Here is a 22,670-nt window from a genome sequence, read left to right on the forward strand (position 1 = left end):
ACTATAAATACAAATAATAATGAATACTAAACATCTGTTTAGTCTAGTCTGACAAGATTTTAGTAATCCATCTGTCCATCTTCTTTGCTTATCTGGGATCAGTCACACGGGGAGCAGACTAAGCAGGGAAGCCCAGACTTCCCTCTTCCCAGTCACTTTTCCCAGCTCTCCCAGGTGTGTCCCAAGGTGTTCACAAGTCAGTCAATTTACGCATACATTCCAAATACAAGATGCAAAATTGTGTGTTTACTCTAACAGATTGTGGATGCTGTCGGTGGTCACATCGCGCATGCTTAACTAAGATTGTGATCTTTAACTAAGATCCCAAGTAATGGCAATTAGTAATCGTTGCAAACATCGAAATTTTTTAAAAATATAGAGGGGGTTGCGCTTTAGTTAGAATTGATAGCTTTCACCATGGAAAATTTGAGAGGACTCTGCAATAGCAAAATAAAGTAACAAGTGATGGAATTAGAAGCATTAGTGGAAGAGGAAAACAAATATTAAAGGGGAAGTAAATCCAAAGCATTTTTTGCAAGAACACATTGTATGTGCACCCACTAGTCCAAACATAATGTCCATTTTCCAAGCCGCTTATCCTCACTAAGGTTGTGGGAGCATATCCCAGCTAACTTTGAGCGAAAGGCGGACTATACTATGAACTGGTCACCAGTCAGTCGCAGGGCACATATTGACACCATCATTGAGCAGGAATCAATCTCATGCTGCCCCCAACAAAGTCAGGCGTGTGTACCACTACACCATCAGTGTCTCTCCAGACATAATATTCTAATTAATTATGAGCTTGTAGAATAACGATTCAGTAGTCGGCGAAGGATCAATGATGAGCCAGAGTCAGGCAGCGCCATGCAGGCAGGGTGGGGACTTAAGTGAGCTTTGGGATTCATTCAGTGAACTGGTGTACTAGTGAACTGAGGCAATGAGGAACTGAAGAGTTATTCTTTGATTTGTGACCCGCTATGGATGAGGGAACCTTTGTTGAAGGAACAACGTACTACGCAGTGACCATACTCAAACGTGATTTTAACCGGATGTCCTGACGTCCTTGCGGGGATAGCTTTCACTAGCAGCCGTTTCTTCAAGCTAATTGCTAATTTTGAGTCAGCCAAATATGAAAACAAGCACACATATTTAAAATAATTGATTAAATTAATAATAAATGTACATATGTATGCATACATATTGTTCACATCTGTCGCTAATATGATTATTAAAGCATTTTTCTTTCATTATAATAATAATACATTAAACTTATGTAGCTCTTCTCAAAACTCAAAGACATTTTCCACTAATCAGATGACAATAACGCTAAGGTGAGTGAGCAGTAAGCCCAGGTGTCAGATGCTGTTACCAGCGATGCTGTCCATCGGTGGAATGCAAAAAAAGTCACGCCAGCTGGCAAGGGCCTAGCTGGACGTCAGGGAATCGCATTATGGTTGGTAGCTGAGCTTGCTGTGCATAAATGTTCAACGAGTCACAACAAAAACCAGGCGTTCAAGAACTTGCTAAGAGAGAGCGTCATAAGTAGGTGATAATCCATCTGTAGTTTTTTGTTTTTAATCTCCTGGCCATTCTTACTCTACAATACATGAATAAAACAATGCATATTCCTTTGGTGAACATGTTGAGTGAACGTGAACCTCAGGGATGGATCAATAATGGAATGAGGAAGCACGTGGATGAATTAATAAAAAGAACTGAGCGATTTTGGGAATAAATCTTTTGAACGAATCTTTTAAAAGAACTTATTCAAGTGATGCAATAAACTCAATAGAAGTGTTGTGCCCATCACTAATTCAAACAATCATCTCATCAACTTTTAGTTATGCTGGTTGCAAAAAGTTGGGGGCAGTAGTTCCCCTTTAATTACTGAACTACAGAGATGAAAGTTATGCTCCAATAAATAGTCAGCAACCACATGAAAACGAGGGTTTTTTTTATTGAGTTTGTGTGAATTTCTGTCACAATCCTGCCCATCCTGATTGCATTGGACTCAAAACCTGGAACAGCAACAACCCTGTGAGGGGCCTGTGCCAGTTTAAAGGAGTTTTGTCACAGCCAAATAAGCCCTTAGAGCATTCAACCTTATACATCAGCTAAGGCTCCTTCCCTGCCAGACAACTGACATTACATCCCCCGACACACACACACACACACACACACACACACAAAAAATACTGCATATGACCCCATGGAAATCAGGACCAAAGTTCTCTCTTAGAACGATGGGCCTACCGTAAGGCGCTCGCAATCAAGCCCTCCCTCCAGGATGGAAGGTCCCAGTGACCAGTGTCCGGGGAAGGGAAAATGTATTCCTCTGTTTTTGACACATCATAACGGGTATCAAACTAGTCTTTGTTGAGTCCCTCACTTCGGACCTATTTGTCATGAGTGACCCTACCACGGCAAAAAGACCCTGACACCTTACCTGCAAAGGTCATTAGGACACACAAACCTCCACCACAGTAACTTCACATGCCTCAGGATGGGGGAGCACATTTACAAGAATAGTAAACTTTCATTCCCATGTAATTACAGAATGTCTCATAGGCTGATAAAAAAGGAATGTATTCATTTGTACTTTTTAAACCTCTCTGAGTAAAATCAGAACCACAGTCCGAGCCAATTGTTTAGACATGACAACAGGACATGTCAAAAATTCGGAAACTTGACTCAATGTGATATAGCGGTAACAGAAATCTATTACCACAATCACATTACCGTATATGGAGTCAGCCTCCTTTTTGGGATGCACACTGATGACCTCATTCCTCAGTGAACACGGAAGATAAAGGCAACAGTCGCACTGTCTTAGATTACGGTTGCAGTCAGCGTAGCTCTGCAGGAAATTAAAGTAAATAAGCAGTGTCCTCAGAGGCGTGTGGTTGTGTATGTGTGTGCGTGTGTGTGTGCGTGTGTGCGTGTGGTTGTATGCACGTGTGCATGTGCGTGTGCCTATGTGTGCGTGCACGTGCGTGTGCATGTGTGCTCGTGTGCATGCCTGTCTGTGTGTGCCCTTGCCAAAGTATCAGGCAGCTGACTAAGATCAAGGGAGAGAGTGATGAGAGGAATGGACTGGTAACCAATGTATGACCTAACACACATGCACCATGCAAACACACGAGCGCAGACACACAATCTTCAGCTATTCAGTGACATAATGCAGTCCACATCCTTGGTTTCATAATCACTATCAAATCACTTCATTTTTCCTTTGAATGTTTATTAGACAATGTAAATAAACAGAATTTCATTTTTATAGTATGCTACAGTATGAATCATTAACTGAAAAATAATTCAAAGAGATGACTCAGCTTTCATACTGTTCATGTTACTATAGGTATATATATATATATATATATATATAGAGAGAGAGAGAGAGAGAGAGAGAGAGAGAGTATTCCTTTGTATTCTTTGCAGGAGTTATATAGTATTATTATATAATTACAGAGTGTATCTCAATGAGCAGAATCATTTATGAACCTGTATTAATGATTTAATGAGACATGATGTCTTTTGCCTCATTGACTAAGGCCGTCAGTTACTACGAGTATTGTATTTGATGATTAGGTTTTGGGATTTTAATGAGTTTTCAAATGCATATTCAAAAATATATTACATTACATATGTAAGCTTTTTATCCAGGAGTAGTCCACTGATATATAAAAATATAATTTTCTCCAATCGTACTACTATGTACAGTATAGTAAATATTTATAACAGTGGAATGCTGACGTAACATGGGCACTGGCACCTGCACAAACACACGCACACAAAATGGAGAAAGGGACATACTTAAAAAAATTGAATATATAAAATCAAACACACTGTTCTGGACATATGTTCATTTTAACAAAATCAAAATTTAAAATCTCAAATTGTCCCAATAAATGAAATGAAAAGGCATCCATCAGCAATTTATTGAAAATGGCAAACAAATTCTCATGTCATATAAAAAAATATAAATACAATTATACAAAAAAACTCTTGCGTATTGTAAACATACAAGACTTATCTCAACAAAAAAATGAACTTTTATTTCATTGCAGTTGTAATGTTTTTTTTATATATCTGATTATTTTAATTGGGTGATCAAAAGTCTCCATCTGGATCATTTTGCAATTGAATATAGCAGTGCAAAGTTCTTTTTTCCCACAATTACCATATATATGTATGTTCTTCTTTTCCTTTCGGCTTGTCCCGTAAGGGGTCGCCACAGCGTGTCATCTGAGATGAACGCAAATTTGTTTGGCACAGTTTTTACGCCGGATGCCCTTCCTGACGCAACCCCTCTGCGTTTAGCTGGGGAGAGAAGCTTATAGCACCTGGTATTCCCAGGCGGTCTCCCATCCATGTACTAACCAGGGCCAAACCCCCTTAGCTTGCGAGATCTGACGAGATCTGGCATTCTCAGGGTAGCATGGCTTACAAGGTTAACTAAGCCTCTTGAATACCACAACAATATTCCTGGTTTTTACACCAAAAAATTTAATCTGGACCTTTTTAAATTTTAGTTGAATACTCCTGGCCTACATCAATGACACAAGTCCAAACAGTCATTGCAATGACACGTGTTTCATAACTCTAATGGAATATGTATATACAGTGAAGAAAAGAAGTATTTGAACACCCTGCTACATTCCAAGTTCTCCCGCTTAGAAATCATGGAGTGGTCAAATTTTTTCATCATTGGTGCATGTCCAATGTGAGAGAGATAATCTGAAAAAACAAAAACAGAAATCACAATGAATGATTTTTTTTTAATGATTTAATTGTGTGATAGAGCTGCAAAAAAAATATTTGAACACCTATCAGCTAGAATTTTGACCCTCAAAGACCTATTAGTCCACCTTTAAAAGTCCACCTCCACTCCATGTATGAATCAGATGCACCTGTGTGAGGTCGTTAGCTGCACCTGTCCACTCCATACAATCAGTAAGACTCAAACTTGTAACATGGCCAAGACCAAAGAGCTGTCCAAAGACACCACAGAAAAAATTGTACAACTCCACATGGCTGGAAAGGGCTAAGCAGCTTGGTGAAAAAAGGTCCACTGTTGGAGCAATCATTAGAAAATGGAAGAAGCTAAACATGACGGTCAATCTCAATCGGAGTGGAGCCCCATGCAAGATATCACCTCATCTCACTGATCCTTAGACAGATGAGGAATCAGCCCAGGACTACACAACAGTACTTGGTCAGGACTACACAACAGTACTTGGTCAATGACCTGAAAAGAGTTGGGACCACCGTTTCCAAGGTGACTGTTGACTGACACTAAGACGTCATGGTTTGACGCATGCATTGCACGGACGGTTCCCCTGCTTAAACCGGCACATGTCAAGGCTCGTCTTAAGTTTGTCAATGACCATTTGGATGACACAGGGGAGTCATGGGAGAAAGTTTTGTTGTCAGATGACACCAAAATTGAACTTTTTTGTCATAATTCCACGAACTGTGTTTGGAGGAAGACGAATGATGAGTTCCATCCCAAGAACACCATCCCTACTGTGAAGCATGGGGGTGGTAGCATCATGTTTGGGGGTGTTTTTTCTGCACATGGGACAGGACGACTGCGTTGTATTAAGGAGAGGATGACCGCGGCAATATATTGTGAGATTTTGGGAAACAACCTCTTTCCCTCTGTCAGAGCATTGAAGATGGGTTAAGATGGGTCTTTCAACATGACAATGACCCAAAGCACACAGCCAGGAAAACCAAAGAGTGGCTCTGTAAAAAGCATATCAAGGTTCTGACATGGCCTAACCAGTCTCCAGACCTAAACCCAATAGAAAATCTTTGAAGGGAGCTGAAACTCCATGTTTCTCAGCGACATACCAGAAACCTGTCTGATCTGGAGAAGATCTGCATGGAGGAGTGGGCCAACATCCTTCATGGACTGTGTGCAAACCTGGTGAACAACTACAGGAAATGTTTGACCTCTGTAATTGCAAACAAAGCCAACTGTACCTAATATTAACATTGGTTTTCTCAGGTGTTGAAATACTTATTTGCAGCTGTACCACACAAATAAATTGTGAAAAAATCATACATTGTGATTTCTGTTTTTTTCTTTTTAGATTATCTCTCTCACAGTGGACGTGCACCTCCGATGAAAATTTCAGACCCCGCCATGATTTCGAAGTGGGAGAAATTGCAATATAGCATAGTTTTCAAATACTTATTTTCTTCACTGTATATATATATATATATATATATATATATATATATATATATATATATATATATGTGTGTGTGTGTGTGGTGTGTGTGTGTGTGTGTGTGGTGTGTGTGTGTGTGTGTGTGTGTGTGTGTGTGTGTGTGTATTTATGTATGCATTATATCTATACAGTCTATATATGAAGAGTTCAAACGCAAAAGCAGATATATCCATTTATATATCATATAAATCAAAGAATCTACAGAAACAACAAAAATTTATATCTGCTTTTATGTCTGAACTCTTCATATACAGAATATATACAAATAATACAAATCAGATGATATCTGATCGGTTAAGAACTTGATATATAAACTTGGTTCTGAAAAGTGAGAAAACCACTTCACCACAAGCAATGTGTCCTTTCTATATGGCCCAGGCTATTTACGGTATGTCCATTTTCAACCAAAATAGCTTCTCGCTTTGAAGTTCTGCCCTCTCAGCACAGTGATGATACCCTCAATTTGGAAAATTGTAAACTCTGAGTTGGTTTTCATTCTCATTTTCACTGCAAGATTATCTTAAAAAGAATGAGTAGTATTTATAAGGAATACATTTATGCTGTGTCAAGATAAAATGATGAAAGCCTACACAGCATTATGTTGACCTAATAATTGCTATGATAAAAGAGACACACTGACCTGTTTGGGGATTCTCTGGCACCAGTTCCACCTGGCCTATTTGGCGCATCATGTATGCAGTCTTTACCTCATGACAGCCGTCTGCATTGGCTGATCCACAACCAGATGTAAGAACTAAGTAGAAAATCACCCGACACAAATCCGCGTTTTGTAAGACAGCTCGGAACATTGCAACATCTCAGTAAGAAATAAAGAAAAAACAAGCAAGAGAAAGGTGGCCACCACACAAGGTTTCGCTGTGCGCACAACTATGATTGAAAACTGTAAGTGAAGCCTGACACCGCCTGGAGTCAGTTTCTCTCTCTCTCTCTCTCTCTCTCTCTCTCTCTCTCTCTCTCTCTCTCTCTCTCTCTCTCTCTCTCTCTCTCTCTCTCAAACTTACCCACTACTTGATTGCATAATTGACATGCACGTTCAAAATGTCGTTCTGCAATTGCATGTGGCTTAAATTATTAGAAATCTAAGGAAAACGCAACTGTGAATGTTTTTAATAATGTAAGACAGTAGGCCCTACAGTAGCATAGTTCCTACTTTTGTTCAGAGAAAATTATATCATGTATGAAAGGAGCGCATATGATTAAAAAGTAATTAAACCATCTGATTAACTTCACACATCGACCCTTCTCAGTTTTTTTCAATAGAAACACTAATAAGGAGACATTTGAGCATGACACCACCTACTGTTTACTTTGAGGCATAGCATTATTTTATGTACCTACTATGACTTGGATTATTTCATGGTTATCCATCCATTTTATTAGACGCTTATCCTCACGAGGGTCACGGGAGTGCTGGAACCTATCCCAGCTGTCAACGGGCAGGAGGCGGGGTACACCCTGAACTGGTTGTCAGCCAGTCGCAGAGGACATCGAGACAAACAGCCGCACTCACAATCACACTAAGAGGCAATTTATGACAATGAACTTTCCATCTGATCCACCATGCCTCCCTATTTCATGATTACTAATTCAGAAATTCGCATTATTCTTCACAAAATGACTTGGGAAAAAGCAGTAAAAAAACGGACATATCACAATAAGTATTTCTTGAATTCTTTCTCACGTTTGCATTGTATTGTTTTAGCAGGACACAATTTAATGAATTTGGCAGCTAAACCAGTCACAGTGTCTAACGCTTTGAATCGCTCATACCGTAAGTAAGAAAAGACATGCCCCGAGTGAGGATCGAACTCACGACCTTCAGATTATGAGACTGACGCGCTGCCTACTGCGCTATCGAGGCATGTGGCGTGTTTGTCGGACATACTATTACATAGCTTTGTTTAAGACGTAAAACCATACACTGGGTTACATTTTCAGTAGCCTCGCTGATCGAAGGTTTCACTCAAAACCTCACGATACATGGCCATAGTCATTTTTTTTTTTCAACATGGATCAGTAGTTCTGGTTCCCTTGCAGGAAACCAGCCCAAAACATGTTTCCACCGCCATGTTTCACAGTAGCTGTAGTGTGTCATTGGTTCATGGCCTTTCATTTATTCTTTGGATTCTAAAATATATTTTAGAGTACTGTATGGGGGAAACATCTGCATATTGTATTGTAATGACGGTATAATCTCTATTTGGTATGAATGAACAAAACACTTGAATAACCGGTTTTGTTAAATTTTATTGCTTTCATAGGAAGCCAGTGCTTTAGTTTAGGGGATCTCTTTAGAGGTTGCTATGTTTAGTTGTCCACCAGATGTCACAACCACTGAACTATTCCGTAGTTTGAGCTCTCGTTGTTCGGATAGCGACCTGACGCCATAATATTTCCAGCTTGGTGCAGGCCTCCAATCTCTTTTCTGGCTTTGGTCTTGGCCATCGTGACGTTGGGAGTGTGAATGTATGAGGTTGTGGACAGGGTTCTTTTATATTCATATCGAGTTCAAACAGTTGGCATTATTACAGGTAAGGAGTGGAGGACAGAGGAGCCTCTTAAAGAAGTTACAGCTCCGTGAGAGCGAGAAATTGTTTGCTTATAGATGAACAAATACTAATTTGCTAATGAATGTTATAAATATCAGACAATGTAATTTTCCGGATTCACCCACTCATTTTTTTTTACACCGGGGATAGATGTCACTTGTGATACTTATTTTTTTCCAACGCCCTTGAACGCATCACGAGCTGTGTTGCGGCCCCTTTAAAGACATCTCCCGCGTTCCTAGCTGAGCGGAAACAGAAAGATTGCTTTTCCTGTATTTAAGCGCGCCAACAAAGACTTCGCCACAGGACTTGAATCCGTGTCCTATATTTGACACGGCTTGCGGCTTTTTTTTTTGTTTGTTTTTTTCTATCCGTGTCGTCCTTCCGAGCGTCGGAAAGATGCCTGAGGAAACGTCCGTCGCGTCCAACTCTGGGAGGTAAATCTCGTCGTTTGGCGTTTTGGCACGATAATAGCGAAAGCTGATAGCCTCGCATTGTTACCATGGTTTCGGTTTATTTGTTAGTTTGTGGTCTTGCAAAGAAACTGGCTTCCCAAATGCACTCGTTAGCCGGTAGAGCGCTAACAATTAACTAGCCATGAAGCTAACAACAACCTTGGCTACCGTGCCACGGCGTGATCCAGTTAGGTTAACGCCGCCGTTAAGTTGAGGCTACGTCATGTTGAGGGGCATTGGCGAATAAAGTACTGACTAAACTTGTGCTGAACACGATTTACAGCAGCTTGGACGAGAAGCCCTGCTCGTCGTCGTCAGCAGCTGCGACAGACAGGTGAGTCTCTTAACGTCCTCGGTCCTTGCAGGGCCTTTTACGGCCTCTCGATGTTTAGCTGTACACATACAGTGTTTGTATGTTTTGTTTTATTGTTTTTAAACAGTTCTGTGGACGTCATGGAGGAGGCAAAGAAGCTCATCGGCACTGGGAACAGACATCTCGTGATGGGCGACGTCGTCTCTGCAGTCGGTGTCTTCCAGGACGCATGCAGCATGTTGTGAGTACATGTTGGTCACGAAATGGGGCTTTCTTCACATTAATTCGCTGCGGTGCTTCAAAGAAAGAACTGCTTTTGTTCCATAAATTTTAATCTGTCAACTTCACTATAAGACAGTGAAAAAGCATAAAAAATACTTTTTTTTTTTATCTTTTAACTATCCCACATCCTTTTCAACAAGTTTGTACACAAATGTATTGAAACATACACAAACATATTTTACCCATAAACAACTTGGAGGCTATCAAATTGCTTTGAGATAATGGATACTTAGAGCTTCTTTGAATAAGAGGCAGTGTCACTTGCATTTAGTTTATAACGACACAATGTTAAACTCTGTGGTTCCCAAACTTTGTTTTCCAGGCCTCTTGTTTTTGGAGGTGAAATTTTCACCCCCAATCACTGCAAATTGTCAGTGCTCCTGCTCCCCATAGCTTGCATAATTATTCCTTGCAAATCAACAAAAACATGAACAGCTGGCTGTTACCCAATAGTGTTCATGGTGCCCCCGTTTTGAAAACCATGGGTTAAAACTATTTTGTCCACTGTCATAGCTTAAAGCTCAGGCATGAGGATTTCGGCAAGTATGGTAACCGATCTTTCGGTTCCGTGGATTTTTGTCCTGGGAAACGATTTTTCGGTTCCCATTGATGATGCTCATGGGAACCGGTTTTTTCATGTACTTCAAAATAAAGCCTTAGCAGGCTTTTGTCTTTTACGCTTAGCAACCGACATGTTTGACTAGCGTTTGAGTGACCCGGATATGAATAACTCGACCTTGCGCATGCGTAACGCAGAAGTCGAAAATGTTTGTAAACCACGCTGACAAAGCTGAGCGTTGTAATCATTAAATATAAAGGGGTTCATGTAGGTTTGTTTTATACAGATTGTTGTATTTCGTTGAGAACTTGTTTTACATTCCACACATGGGTGAATTTTATTAAAAGTAAGCCCTGAGATCTGGGAAACGGACTTTCGGTTCCGTGTTTTCTCAGGCTGAGTAACGGAACGATCGTTCCCGTGAAATGCGCATGCCTGAAGCTGACATCACATAATGTGATAGTTGGAACTAAAGCGAATTAGTACAGGCATTATGGTAAATGTAGACTGTCAAACAGCTGCTACTTCAATGTCGGTGTGTAGCAAGACATGGAGCAGGGTCTCAAATTCAATGTGCCTTGGGGCCGCTGGAGGCTGGGCCAGAGTACAAGTTAAATTACAAATAAAATCTTCTCAAATGTCTTTTGCAAAACCACTAAACAAAAACTTTGAGGCAACTGTGCTGTAACATTCACTCATTGAAAAATGTTTGTGCTTGCATCAAGCCCTGTTGATGTCACATCCCCAAGAGCCATCATGATTGGTAGGTTCATCTCTGCACACAATACTGCAAAAGTCATTCATATTGAACTCAGGGGCCTCACTAACATTTAAAGCGGGAGCCGCAAAATCTTTTTACAGGCCGCCAGTTTGAGCCCTCTGACGTAGCGCAAACGGCAGTACTCTAGCCATCCATTTTCTTTGCCGCTTAGCTTCGTGGGGAGTGCTGGAGGCTTTCCCAGCTGTAATCGAGCAGGAGGCAGGGCACACCCTGAACTGGTTGCCAGCCAATCACAGGGCCCATGGAGACAGACAACAGTTGCACTCATCACATTTTAAGGGCAATTTAGAGTCTCCAATTAATGCATGTTTTGGGAGTGTGGGAGAAAATCCGCACTGGGAGAACATGCAAACGCCACACAGACGAGGCCAGGGTTGAACCCTGGAACTCAGAACTGTGAGGTCAGTGTTTTACAACTGCTCCACTCTGTTGCCCTGTGGGAACAAACATGGAAAGGACATCTGGTCATGCGCCATAACATAATATTTTCAAAATAACCTTACTGGTGCCTTGTGTGTTGTGGTGGTAAACTGAAAGAGAGCAATGCTAATCTTTTTTTGTTTTTTGTGTGAATGGTAAAAACACAATTACAGATTAGCAGTGTGACAGGTTTGATTCAGTTTGTGCATTTCAGAGCTGCCAGGTATGGAGATACTGCAGATGAGTGTGGCGAGGCATTTTTTCTATGTGGGAAGTCTCTTCTTGAGCTTGCCAGGTAACTCGGGCGGAAAAACATTTATTCTGTTGTTGATTTGAAGTTAATCTTGCAGTGATTGTTTAGCTACCATTGCTTGCTGTCAGACCAGTATCGATTGTGGCCACTAGGAAAAATATTTGTCTTCCTACTATTGTCTTTTTTTGTGTGTGTGAGGATGGAGAATGCTGTCCTTGGCAATGCCCTTGACGGAGTCCCTGAAGAATCTGAAGAGGAGGAGCAGCCTTGTAACTCAAATATTGAAAGTGCCAATAACCTTGATGGTAAGGATTTCAGATTAGTCTATAGATTAAAAATTTAGACTACAGTCAAGTGTCAGACGTTCTTAAACTAATCAATCACACGTTGAGTAAGATCCCCGGAGGAAAATTGTATTCATCCCATGACTTGAGAAATTCCCATGAATAGCAATGCTCTGTAAAGTCTTAGTCATACAGCAGCAAAAGAAAGGGAACCAAAACTTTTTTTTGCTTGTCTGTATTTTGTATCATATAGAATACTGTGCACATGACTGTGGTTGAAAGTGACTGAAATGGAGATTGCAATAAAGTTGCGGACTCTCCTTTACACATCATGCAATTAACCCTCAGTTACATTCGCGCAGACCACTGGCTTTTTCCGGGCATTTATTGAGGTTCCACATACACTGTTTGAAACAGAATGCATGGTGCAATTCTCAAGGGAGAAATTTTTATTCGGGCCAAAGCTTGAGCTATACGATTCCAAATGGGTGAGGGGTTGTGGAAACTGATACTCTTAAGTAGATATTTGAGGCCTTTGTGCCCTTTCTTGACTCCACTCATTCATTTGTGATGAACTCTCCAGCTTGGTCCCACCCCCCTTCCATCCACAGGTACCTATAGTTGTTGTAACCTGTTTTTGTTGTAAAAGTTTACCTGATGATGAACAAAATATTTGCTTGGCTCTTACAGCTGCAATGTTGTGATGTCCTTTTCATTTTGACTCTCTGCAAAAACTGTGGCTGACTGTCTGCCATGTTTAGTCTAGTTGCCGAGCCCCGCACACTGTGCACCCGTTTAGTCATGAGCCGGTCTAAATAATTGTAAATAATAAATCTGTGCACAAAAGTCACATCTGCATTTTTATGGTTGCATAACTAATAAATGTTTTGGGCTGTAATAGTTGCTCCCTAAAGCTTGTCCAATATCTGGCCTCAAAATGCTGCACAACTTCCCCGCCAATGAACATTGTCAAAAGTTAAAGCAAGCTATCAGGTAAATAGAATTCTTAGAAAAATGAGCCAAACTAATCTCCTTCATGCCACTCTGGTGCAGAAAATATTCACGATGAGCTACGAAAGCAGGTGTATGATGCCATGGCAGCGAAACCTGAGGCGGTAGAACCCAAACAGCAGTCAGAGGATGGTCAGAGCAGCATTGAGGTGAAGCCGGAAGGTGGTGTTGCAGAGTCTCCAACCAAGCCAGCTAAGGGTGACTTTGGAAACTACTCGACTTCACAATTAAATGGAGTGGAGAAGAGTCTGGCTGTGGAAGTGCATTTGAATGGTGCTGAGGAAAGCCTTTCAGACTCTCCTGGCAAAGACCCTGTGGTAAAGACTGAGAGTGATGAAGAAAGTGGCAACTCCAAACCTGAGGAAGAAGCTGAGGGCAGGCAGTAGACCTTTTGATACAAAGCAAAAACTAGTTGCATGATGGGTGCTGCACAATTTTATTTTAATCCATTCACATGGTGGTGTTAATAGGAACTAGAATATGTAAACTACATTTGGGAAACTTAATTTATTTTTTTGGGTTGTGGTTTTGTAAACTGCTTGTCACAGTATGAACTGCTTTCACCCAGATGATGATGGTGGTGATGATGATGATGATGACGACGAAGATAAGGACGGTGACAAGGTAATTTCTGTGTTGGGAATGTCTCCATTTAAGTGTCTGACTTTATGTATTCCACACTGGCCAGGATGATGATGTTGGCAATTTGCAACTGGCTTGGGAAATGTTAGAAGTGGCAAAGGTCATCTATAAGAGGTGAGCACAAGATGCCGTTGATACACTGTTTTGTCTCATCCTTTTTAATGCTGGTTGTCTGAATTCCTTTAGAAAGGAAGGCAAAGAAGACCAGCTCATGGCAGCCCAGGCTTTCTTGAAGCTAGGAGAAGTTGGTGCAGAAACTGGTCTGATTTTTTTACTTTAACATTTGCGTTATTCTTGTGAATGGATACCTTTGATTTAAAACCAGTAATTCATCATGCAAAATCCTCCCCAAAAATAATTATAGTGTATAGTAAACCTTTAAGAATATACGATAGTAAACATTTAGTAAAGTAAAACAAAAATTCTTCATAATGAAATGGTTGTATTAGTGAATGTTTAGAAAAGATACAATTTAGTTTTGTAGAATCATTAAAATGTTTCAATTCTAGCTACATTTAATAGGACTGTTAAAAAAAAAAAAAGGCAGAGTAATCACACTTTTGGATTTTGATTAATCACGAGTGCCAAATACCAGTATACCCTTTTTAAATAAATCTTGCACCAAGGCTCAAAATGTCATCGGGGAGCTTGACTTTGTTTTACAGTACATTGTACAAGATGGCTCATGTGCCACTGGCCACGTAGGAGTTGAGAAACAGTATTCCTCACAGAGTTGGGGTTACCTCACACATTATAAACTTTTCAAACGGGCATTAACAATTTTTCTCATTTAAACTCTTAAAGTTCCAAACCTTTGTAGAATGGGGGGACTGTCTTCTGGAATGAACTAAAGATCAAAACCTGTTTCAGGCCCAAACATTTGAGAATTATATAAACGTCCTACCATCCATTTTTGTTTTGGTTTTTTTAAATATAAAGAAATAATCATGATCTGAGGTTGGAATTATTTAAAAAAAAAAAAAAAAATCAAATTATCACCTCGGGTATATTTTACAGTTGCTCCCGCCTGGGGTGGCTCTGCTGAAGCACCTTGATGCAGGTGTTTGCAAGTGGAAAAACAGCTATGGGTTGTTTTTGGTGTTCTTCTGGGTGAGAATATTCTTTAGAAACAGACATTCAGTGTTTGAGAACTGAAGCTACATCAAACCGTTGTGTGGCAGGTTTGCTGCTACCTGTACATAGGGTGGGCGATCGCACAGGAGCTACAAGGCACATTTTACAATTCCAAAATAATAAGTGGATACATTAATTACTGCAAGTACTTTCTGCCATCTAATACAATTTATTTGTTCATGACCTCTCACTGCCACAATAGAGGAATAAAGAGTAATTATTTCTTGTAAATGATTTTATTTTTGGGGTGCAATAACTTATTTGGTCATTTACCATGGCACACTAATGTGCCCCGACACGGCGGTTGGAAATTGCTGCCTTAGCCGGTCAGGATGTGGTACATGAGTTTCCCATGATGAATTAGGATACAGAACACGGTGTGCATTCATGCACTCTTAAAAAAAAAAAAAAAAAAAAATTAAATCTGTGTAATAGCGAGGTCGCGTGAACTGCGTAGTAGTGAGGGAAGCCTAACTCAAAGCTGCAGTCTCAAGACCAAACACTAGGGTGTGAGTATTTAAAGAAAAAGAAAAAAAATCCAGCACTTTTTGAGTCGCTTGTCATAAGGATTGTGGTAAGATTATATAAAACTGTTCAGTTGATGAGAATAGCCATTTATTGTGTATGATAAAACATTCAATTTTTGGTAATACTTACCCTCACTGGGGGTGAGGGTATGCTGGAGCCTATCATCAATGGAGAGCAAATTATTGCTGTCAAATTACATGGATCATGGAGTTTTCTTGGCTTTGGTGGTCAATGTTGGACTGTTTTGTACTTGACATAATTAATTGGTATTTAGAATGACTGTCCTAGTCCTATGATGCATGGAAAATTGTTTTCCTAGCAGCCAAATCTTAGGCATCAATAACAGAGTTGCTTGCTCACAATCCCGTTTTTGAAAAGAGCAGCTCAAAACATTGGCGCTTGTAATTTCCCACTTGATGAATGGTGACTCCTTACGGGGACTACTCTGTAAGAAATTAAAATTATTTTTTTGTTCAAATTAAACCTGTCTACTTCTCCCTCAACAGTGATACCAGTTTATGTGGGGTTTCTACACCCACATGTGATAGAGCACTGAACACTGAAATGTATTGCATATTCACTCCTCTGTGGGAACGAGTATTACTAAATGTGATTCACTGAATAGGTCAAAATTACCTCTACTGCATTAAAGATGTTGAAGCTTTATTTCTTGATGGGGGGGGGGGGGGGGTTAAGTTTGACGTTGACAAAGGTGTTTTTGATGAAACTGTCATTGCGTTATGCAAACTGTTTTTTCTCTGTACTTTGTCCTACAGGCAACTATCCTCAGGCACTAGAAGACTTCCAGGAGTGTTTGACCCTGCAGCTCAAGCACCTTCCTCCACACAATCGTCTGCTGGCTGAAACTCATTACCATGTTGCCACAACGCTGTGCTACATGGATCAGTACAGCCAAGCCATCCAGCACTACAACAGCTCCATAAAAGTGATTGAAACCCGTCTGGGTGAGACTAGTCATCTTTGTCAGTGTTTATGTGGTTAACATTACATACATTTAAGGTCAAATACTAACCTGATTTCAAATGCTATTGCATTAGTGTTTCAGTGCTGACCCCTGTGTTTGTGTAGCCATGTTGCAGGACTTGATTGACTCTGCAGAGGGCACCGAAGGGGTGACTGAGGCGACAACTGAGCTGGAAGAACTGAAACAGCTTCTGCCTGAGATTCGAGAAAAAATAGAAGATGCTGAAGAGACCCAGAAAACAGCCAGTGCTGCCTCCCAGGCCATCAAACAGGCACTCGTAGGTCCACAGTAAAATTTATGAAAATGCTTGACATTTTGTTTTTATATTGAGGGGTCTCATTCAACTCTGGTAAATAACTTTTTGCAGAGTGGTGAGTCAACCTCGTCAGCATCCCTAAGTGAAAATGGGTCACCTTCTGCTCCCCCCACAGAGGTGAGGATGTGGTTTTCAGCATCCAATGGTAAAATTAATTCCAATTTACAGCTAAATTAAATTCAAATTTCAGGTCCTGTCTAAATCAACTGGTGGGATGTCTTCCAAGGTGGCCTCAGACATCTCTCACCTAGTCAGGAAAAAGGTGAGACAAGCTTACAATTCTCCCCGTGCTAAAGTGTGACATGGCATGTTTTTCTATGAAGTGAAATGCTGAGAACTGGGTACGCGCACCTGCTGGCTGTGTTTTATGATCTAAAGCCCCTTAAGGTTCAGAGCAATAAGATTATCAACTGCTGTTTGGAGTGACTCTGTTTAGGGAAATGCTGAGTGCATGTTTTGTAGCTGTGCTTTGAGCTGTTGTGCATGTGATGCATTAAATGGTTGTGGTGTTATTTTGCCCCTGGAATATAGTTGTGAGGCTTTATTTCAGTTTTGTCTTCTTTCCATACTTTTATTTCTACACAGCGGAAACCAGAAGAGAACAGCCCAGTAAAGGACACTGATGCTAAGCAGGCCAAACAGGAAGCTACGGTTAATGGCAGTGGAAACTCTAGTACCAACAATGGAGTTGAGGAGCAAAATACACAGGAGGCGAGTGTTAGGCTTAGGCTTGTATTGTTCCACAATACACTGCAGCTTCTGCTAATCTCTGGGTGTGGATGGTGCCACTTTGTTAGATTGAGTCTCACTTAGAAATTTCTGCTTCTTGGTGAGGACTTTTTTTTTTTTTTTTTTTTTTTTTGGGGGGGGGTTATGGTGGTGTAAACTCAACTGGTTTACTTGGTACAAGTTTCATACAACTGAATGTTGCCATGTTGTGCGACGCAATTCTATGCCACAGTTAAATCGTCCTGGTAATAGTGGCAGAATGCAAAGAAATATGAAACAAACGTTAAGACATGAAGCTGCAAATGTGCTTAAAGATTTGTATTCCTTTCCTGCAGCCCCCTGTCCAGTCAGCCTCTGCCCAATCTTCAACGTGAGGAGTTGATCGTTCAAGACCGGCATGCTTACCCAACTGGGTTATTCAAGCACTTGTAAATAAGATCCATTTTCATAGATTTGTCTGTCCAGTTTTGTATACTTGCAATAAAACGTTTTGCAATTGCATGTTTATCATTTTTCTTCAAACCTCCGTGTTAGGTTTAATTGACATACAGGGTTGCAGCCCCTGTGAGCCAAAAGACTGTTATGGATCTATTTGCAATATCTAATTACTAAACATGTTCTTTAGGGTCTGATGGGTTGCACCCTACAGTTTGAGAAGCACTGCCTTAAGAGTTAATTTAAAGCCTTGCTCACTGGGGCCTCTACTCACCAAGAGTGGTTGCGTCAGGAAGGGCATCCAGCGCAAAAAGTGTGCCAAATATGATGTTGCGACCCCTAAGCCGAAAGTGTGTGTGTGTGTTTGTGTGTGTGTGTAAGAAATTAAGTATATCAACACCCTGCTGTATTGCAAGTTCTCCCACTTAGAAATCATGGAGGGGTCTGAAATTTATCATAGGTAAATGTCCACTGTGGGAGAATAGAAAGGAAAAATCCACAAATCTATTTTTTTTTTTTTTTTTTTTTAAATGGATTGTTTGTACAGAGCTCCTAAAAGGACATTGGAGGAAGGGGGGAACTTTACTCATTGCAATGAGTAGCTGGTCCATTAAATGTGTGCATGTATAAAAGACCCTTTTTCATTTCAGTTTACGTTTCTACACAATGACAATACAGGAGTTCAGTTATATTTCGATCTAGGACTTTAGTATGAAGACATTGCTGCTTTACTTGCAAGTCGTCACCATGATGTGTCTGAAAGACACTTAAGAATTTTGGAGTCTTTTAATCTGGTTCGGCGCAAAGAATACACCACTTTGGATCGTGTAGTTCATTTTATCCAAGAACGTTTACAAACCTCTGGTCAGCTCTGTGGGTACAGGTGGATGAACACAAAATGCAAGGAGGATGGATTACATGTCAAGAAAGAACAGGTGCGCTTAATTTTAAAAGAACTTGATCCAAGAAATGTTGAACTCAGAAGGAGACTCCTCTATCGCCGAAGCTATTTCGCAAAAGGTCCCGATTACATTGGCATTTCGACTCATACGATAAACTGAAACCATTTGTGTTATGTATTAACGGCTGCATTGATGGGTTTTCCCAGAAAATCATCTGGATGAATGCGTTCACAACCAGCAGTGACCCAAAAATCGTCGGTTACTACATGGAGGCAGTCCACAGGATTGCAAGAGGCGACCGCGGCACAGAGAACGTGAAAGTCAGAGACTTTCAGCGATATCTCTGTCGCAACATTCACGATGGCACCAGTATTGATAAATACACCGAAGGCGCAAGCACAGCTAATCAGCGCATAGAGAGTTGGTGGGGCTTCCTCAGAAGGGAATCAATTGAATTCCACATCTCTCTCTTTACTGACCTGTAAGACCGTGGTTTGTTCGACGGGACATATTTGGACAGAAATCTCATTCAGTTCTGCTACCTGGGAATAATTCAGGTAAGATGTCTAATTTAATGTTCAATTTTCAAACAATGAAAATGCTTACCCATTCATCCCGGATCCACAGCAGAAAGTTACATTAACAAAGTAGTTGCTCTTGTATTTAACTATGAGTGGATATATTCATTTAAAGTAGAGTAGTAAATCAGATGCATTTACAATTGATTCAATGATTATGACCTTCTGTGTTACCTAACTAAAGGGTTCAGTGACTTTTGGCCAGCAATATTTTTGCCCCAATAGTTGTTTTCACATCAGGTCCAGAGCGCTACACGGTAGTGACACATCTAAAGCTATGCATCTATTTCTCAGCTCTTGGACATTTTATTTCATGTTATTCCGCCCCTTTATTTGCTTAATAAATTAGCAACTTTTAAAATGATTTGGTTCAATATATCCTATCACCAAAATGCCAGACATAATATGAATAGTAAACTGTTACTATCTATAATGCAGTATCAATACCCTTCCCCAGGATAAATTAGATGAGACCATCCGTGTGTGGGATGCACACATCATCAGACCGTCGAAGAATCCCAGCGTATCCAGTGGCCGTCCCCAAATCATGTAAGCGTTCCCAGAACTCTACTCAACTTGTGACTGCATATCCCCAGTTGACAAAACAGATGTAGAGTTGTGTTGGAGTGACTGCAGATTTCGTCCAGCAGTCCCATGTGACACAGACATCTACATCTGCAATATTGTGATGGTGGAGTCACAGATGCATCTTACAGCTGATCCTTATCAGGCATTGGATCTATACCTCCATTTGCGGCATGAGATATTAACTGCCCTCTAATTTGAGACCTAACTACCTTTAGACTCCTTAACTGAACATTTGTTTGAACAGGTATTCACAATCCACTATGGTTTATTACAGGGGTGTCAACTTTTTTGTTGTTGTTGCAGGCCACACTGTGGTTGTGGTTTCTTCTCAAAACATCATTCTCATTGTGAATCCCCATTAATGTATTATACCTATTTTAAAATATATATACTGGCCCAGCAATTGTTTTTGCTTCATGTCTATGTAGATTCTCATGCATCCGGTCAGGATAACCCACAAAATGTTTTATTGAAACAACTGGGTTCCTCTGATTTTCTAAACATCTAATGACCCGAGCAGTATTCCATTCAGCGAGCATCTGTGAGAGTAACAAAAAAAAACAGCTATTAATAGCATTTTTGAAAAAAAAAGCTGCCATTGTATGTGTATCAAACATTTATTTTAACTGCCTTTAAACCAAGTGAACAATTGAATAAAAGGAGCAATAAAAACGTGCTAAATGTGCAAATGGTGCTTGAAAGAAGTTAACATCACTTTTTGAAAGCCTTTCACCTTCTTTTAAACCTGAGCAAATTGTCAATTACAGTACTCTGTTGTAAGAAAGTTTATGTAAACAATTTGAAAACAAAAACCATTGTCCCATATGAATGAATAAAGTGCTTTGAGTAACAACCATAAGAACTTCTTGACATGTATCCCTTGCATTCATTACAAAATACCTATTGTGTAGGAACGCAACAACACACGTAGTTAACAATGTAAACAGTTTGAAAGAAAAAAAACCGTCACATATAAATGAACAAAGTGCTTCGAGTAACAACCATAACAACTTCATATGATATGGATCCGTGGCATTCATTACAAAATATCCATCGTGTAGCAATCACCAGAGTGGCATTCATTACAAAATATCCCTCGTGTAGCAATCACCAGACAGGACATTGTCAAACTGCCATTTTTGGGGAGAATAGTCTGGCCTTAGTCTGGGAACTCGTTCATCCTCCCCCTTACACTGTTCCAAAAAATCTTCCCAGAATGCAGAATATGCCTCTCTGGATAACCATTAATGTCCACCGCTTTTTCACTTGTGAACTCTATTCTCAAGTCACTATTTAGGACTTCTGGTGCCATAAAGACACTAAGAAAATCGTCAACTATGATTGCACGTCTTAAGTTTACAATGACTTGGCTCTTATTGGCATTTGATGATGCTGCACCATTGCTCGATGACAGAGACTCATCATTTGGTGTAGAGTACTGTAAGATATTGGAAAAAAAAACATACTTATCAGTTCATCCAATAGTGAACAATATATTAGTAAAGAAAAAAAAATATTGTCCCCGTTCCAAATTATTGTATTTTTGCATTGTTTCATCACTTAAATCATCCAAGAATGTAAGTCGACCAATGTAACCGGTAAATTAAAATGCTGTTTTCAATGGTGATTTTATTTATTAGACAAAAATGTATCTTGGGCCTGTGTGTAAAGTAAATAAAATAACTGACATCTACAAGTTTGGAAAGGGTTTCAAAGGCCATTTCTAAATCTTTCCAGTGAACCAAAGCAAGAGTGACTATCCTCAAATGGAGAAAAAAATGGAACAGTGGTGAACATTCCCAGAAGTGACCGGCCTATGAAGATTACCAATAAAAATGGCAATTGCGATCGAGGATGCCACAAAGAAACTCAAGAAAACTTCTAAAGAACTGCACTGTATTAGAGACGGTGGCACTGAAGAAACAACAGGAAGCAGAACTGGAGGTGGCAGAAATGAAGATGTTGAGGTTCTCGCTCGGAGTGAGTAAATTGGATAGGATTAGAAATGAGCTCATTAGAGGGACAGCCAAAGTTGGATGTTTTGGAGACAAGATTCGAGAGAGCAGACTTCGATGGTTTGAACATGTTCAGAGGCGAGAGAGTGAGTATATTGGTGGAAGGTTGCTGAGGATGGAGCTGCCAGGCAAAAGAGCGAGAGTAAGACCAAAGAAAAGGTTTATGGATGTGGTGAGGGAAGACATGAGGGCAGTTGGAGTAAGAGAGGAAGGTGCAGGAGATAGGCTAAGATGGAAAAAGATGACACGCTGTGGCGACCCCTAACGGGACAAGCCGGAAGGAAAAGAAGAAGAACTTCACTCGGGTGTGGTGTTGTATCTCTGTTGTTCGGCTTCCATAGTAGCAGGCACTGCACGTTTTCAACAGCGGAAGTGACGATAACGTCAAGGACAGAGGACGCGACTAATATGGCAACCACTTGGATGTAGCGGGACACTCAATTGCGCAACTTCGCGCATGGTTTACACATGATCCGATCACATACATTTTTTCGTATAGACATTGAAGTGAATACTGTTATATGTATTTTTCATTACAATATCTATTTTAAAATGTTTGTAGGGATGACAGTCCCACTTTGAGATCACTGTTTATAACAACAAGAAAGAGACTGAACAAAAAGGAACCCATGGCAGAGTTCGAAGGCC

At 40.3% G+C, this 22,670-nt stretch overlaps 2 protein-coding genes and 1 non-coding gene across 10 annotated transcripts in view; 1 reads left to right on the plus strand and 2 right to left on the minus strand.

Moving 5' to 3' along the window:
- LOC133504019 (glypican-5-like) overlaps positions 1–7,170 on the minus strand; it is a 68,418-nt gene extending 61,248 nt beyond the window's left edge. For all 6 annotated transcript variants that reach the window (XR_009795883.1, XM_061826132.1, XM_061826130.1 and 3 more), the window contains exon 1: positions 6,883–7,170. Coding sequence is in view for 5 of the 6 variants with exons in the window: in XM_061826132.1 (XP_061682116.1) it covers positions 6,883–7,051 (169 nt within the window). In the remaining variant the exon portion in view is untranslated. The remainder of the gene's footprint in view (positions 1–6,882) is intronic.
- Positions 7,171–8,051: 881 nt separating this feature from the next.
- On the minus strand, positions 8,052–8,124 carry trnam-cau (transfer RNA methionine (anticodon CAU)). Its single transcript has one exon. It is a non-coding gene; the product is annotated as a tRNA-Met (tRNA).
- Positions 8,125–9,065: 941 nt separating this feature from the next.
- On the plus strand, positions 9,066–18,005 carry LOC133503832 (histone-binding protein N1/N2-like). 3 transcript variants are annotated; one of them, XM_061825787.1, is made up of 15 exons: positions 9,068–9,249; positions 9,551–9,601; positions 9,708–9,821; positions 11,837–11,917; positions 12,074–12,180; positions 13,213–13,545; positions 13,739–13,770; positions 13,862–13,926; positions 13,999–14,072; positions 16,251–16,439; positions 16,564–16,736; positions 16,827–16,892; positions 16,966–17,037; positions 17,361–17,486; positions 17,840–18,005. In XM_061825787.1, the coding sequence occupies exons 1-15, from the start codon at positions 9,212–9,214 to the stop codon at positions 17,876–17,878; spliced, it is 1,560 nt and encodes a 519-aa protein (XP_061681771.1). In that variant the 5' UTR covers positions 9,068–9,211; the 3' UTR covers positions 17,879–18,005. The 3 variants fall into 3 exon arrangements, with proteins under 3 accessions (XP_061681773.1, XP_061681771.1, XP_061681772.1); XM_061825789.1 differs by lacking the exon at positions 13,213–13,545 and having other exon boundaries at positions 9,066–9,249; XM_061825788.1 differs by lacking the exon at positions 17,361–17,486.
- The last annotated feature ends 4,665 nt before the right edge of the window (positions 18,006–22,670 follow it).

The sequence above is a fragment of the Syngnathoides biaculeatus genome, chromosome 7 (assembly GCF_019802595.1).
Source record: "Syngnathoides biaculeatus isolate LvHL_M chromosome 7, ASM1980259v1, whole genome shotgun sequence".
Classification (NCBI taxonomy): Eukaryota; Metazoa; Chordata; class Actinopteri; order Syngnathiformes; family Syngnathidae; genus Syngnathoides; species Syngnathoides biaculeatus.

Bases quoted from the DNA above. Each gene is read 5' to 3' on its own strand.
- LOC133503832 (XM_061825787.1), top strand. From the start codon at position 9,212: ATGCCTGAGGAAACGTCCGTCGCGTCCAACTCTGGGAG. The intron at 9,822-11,836 runs GTGAGTACATGT...TGTGCATTTCAG, and splicing joins CAGGACGCATGCAGCATGTT to AGCTGCCAGGTATGGAGATA. The intron at 13,771-13,861 runs GACGAAGATAAG...ACTGGCCAGGAT, and splicing joins GTGATGATGATGATGATGAC to GATGATGTTGGCAATTTGCA.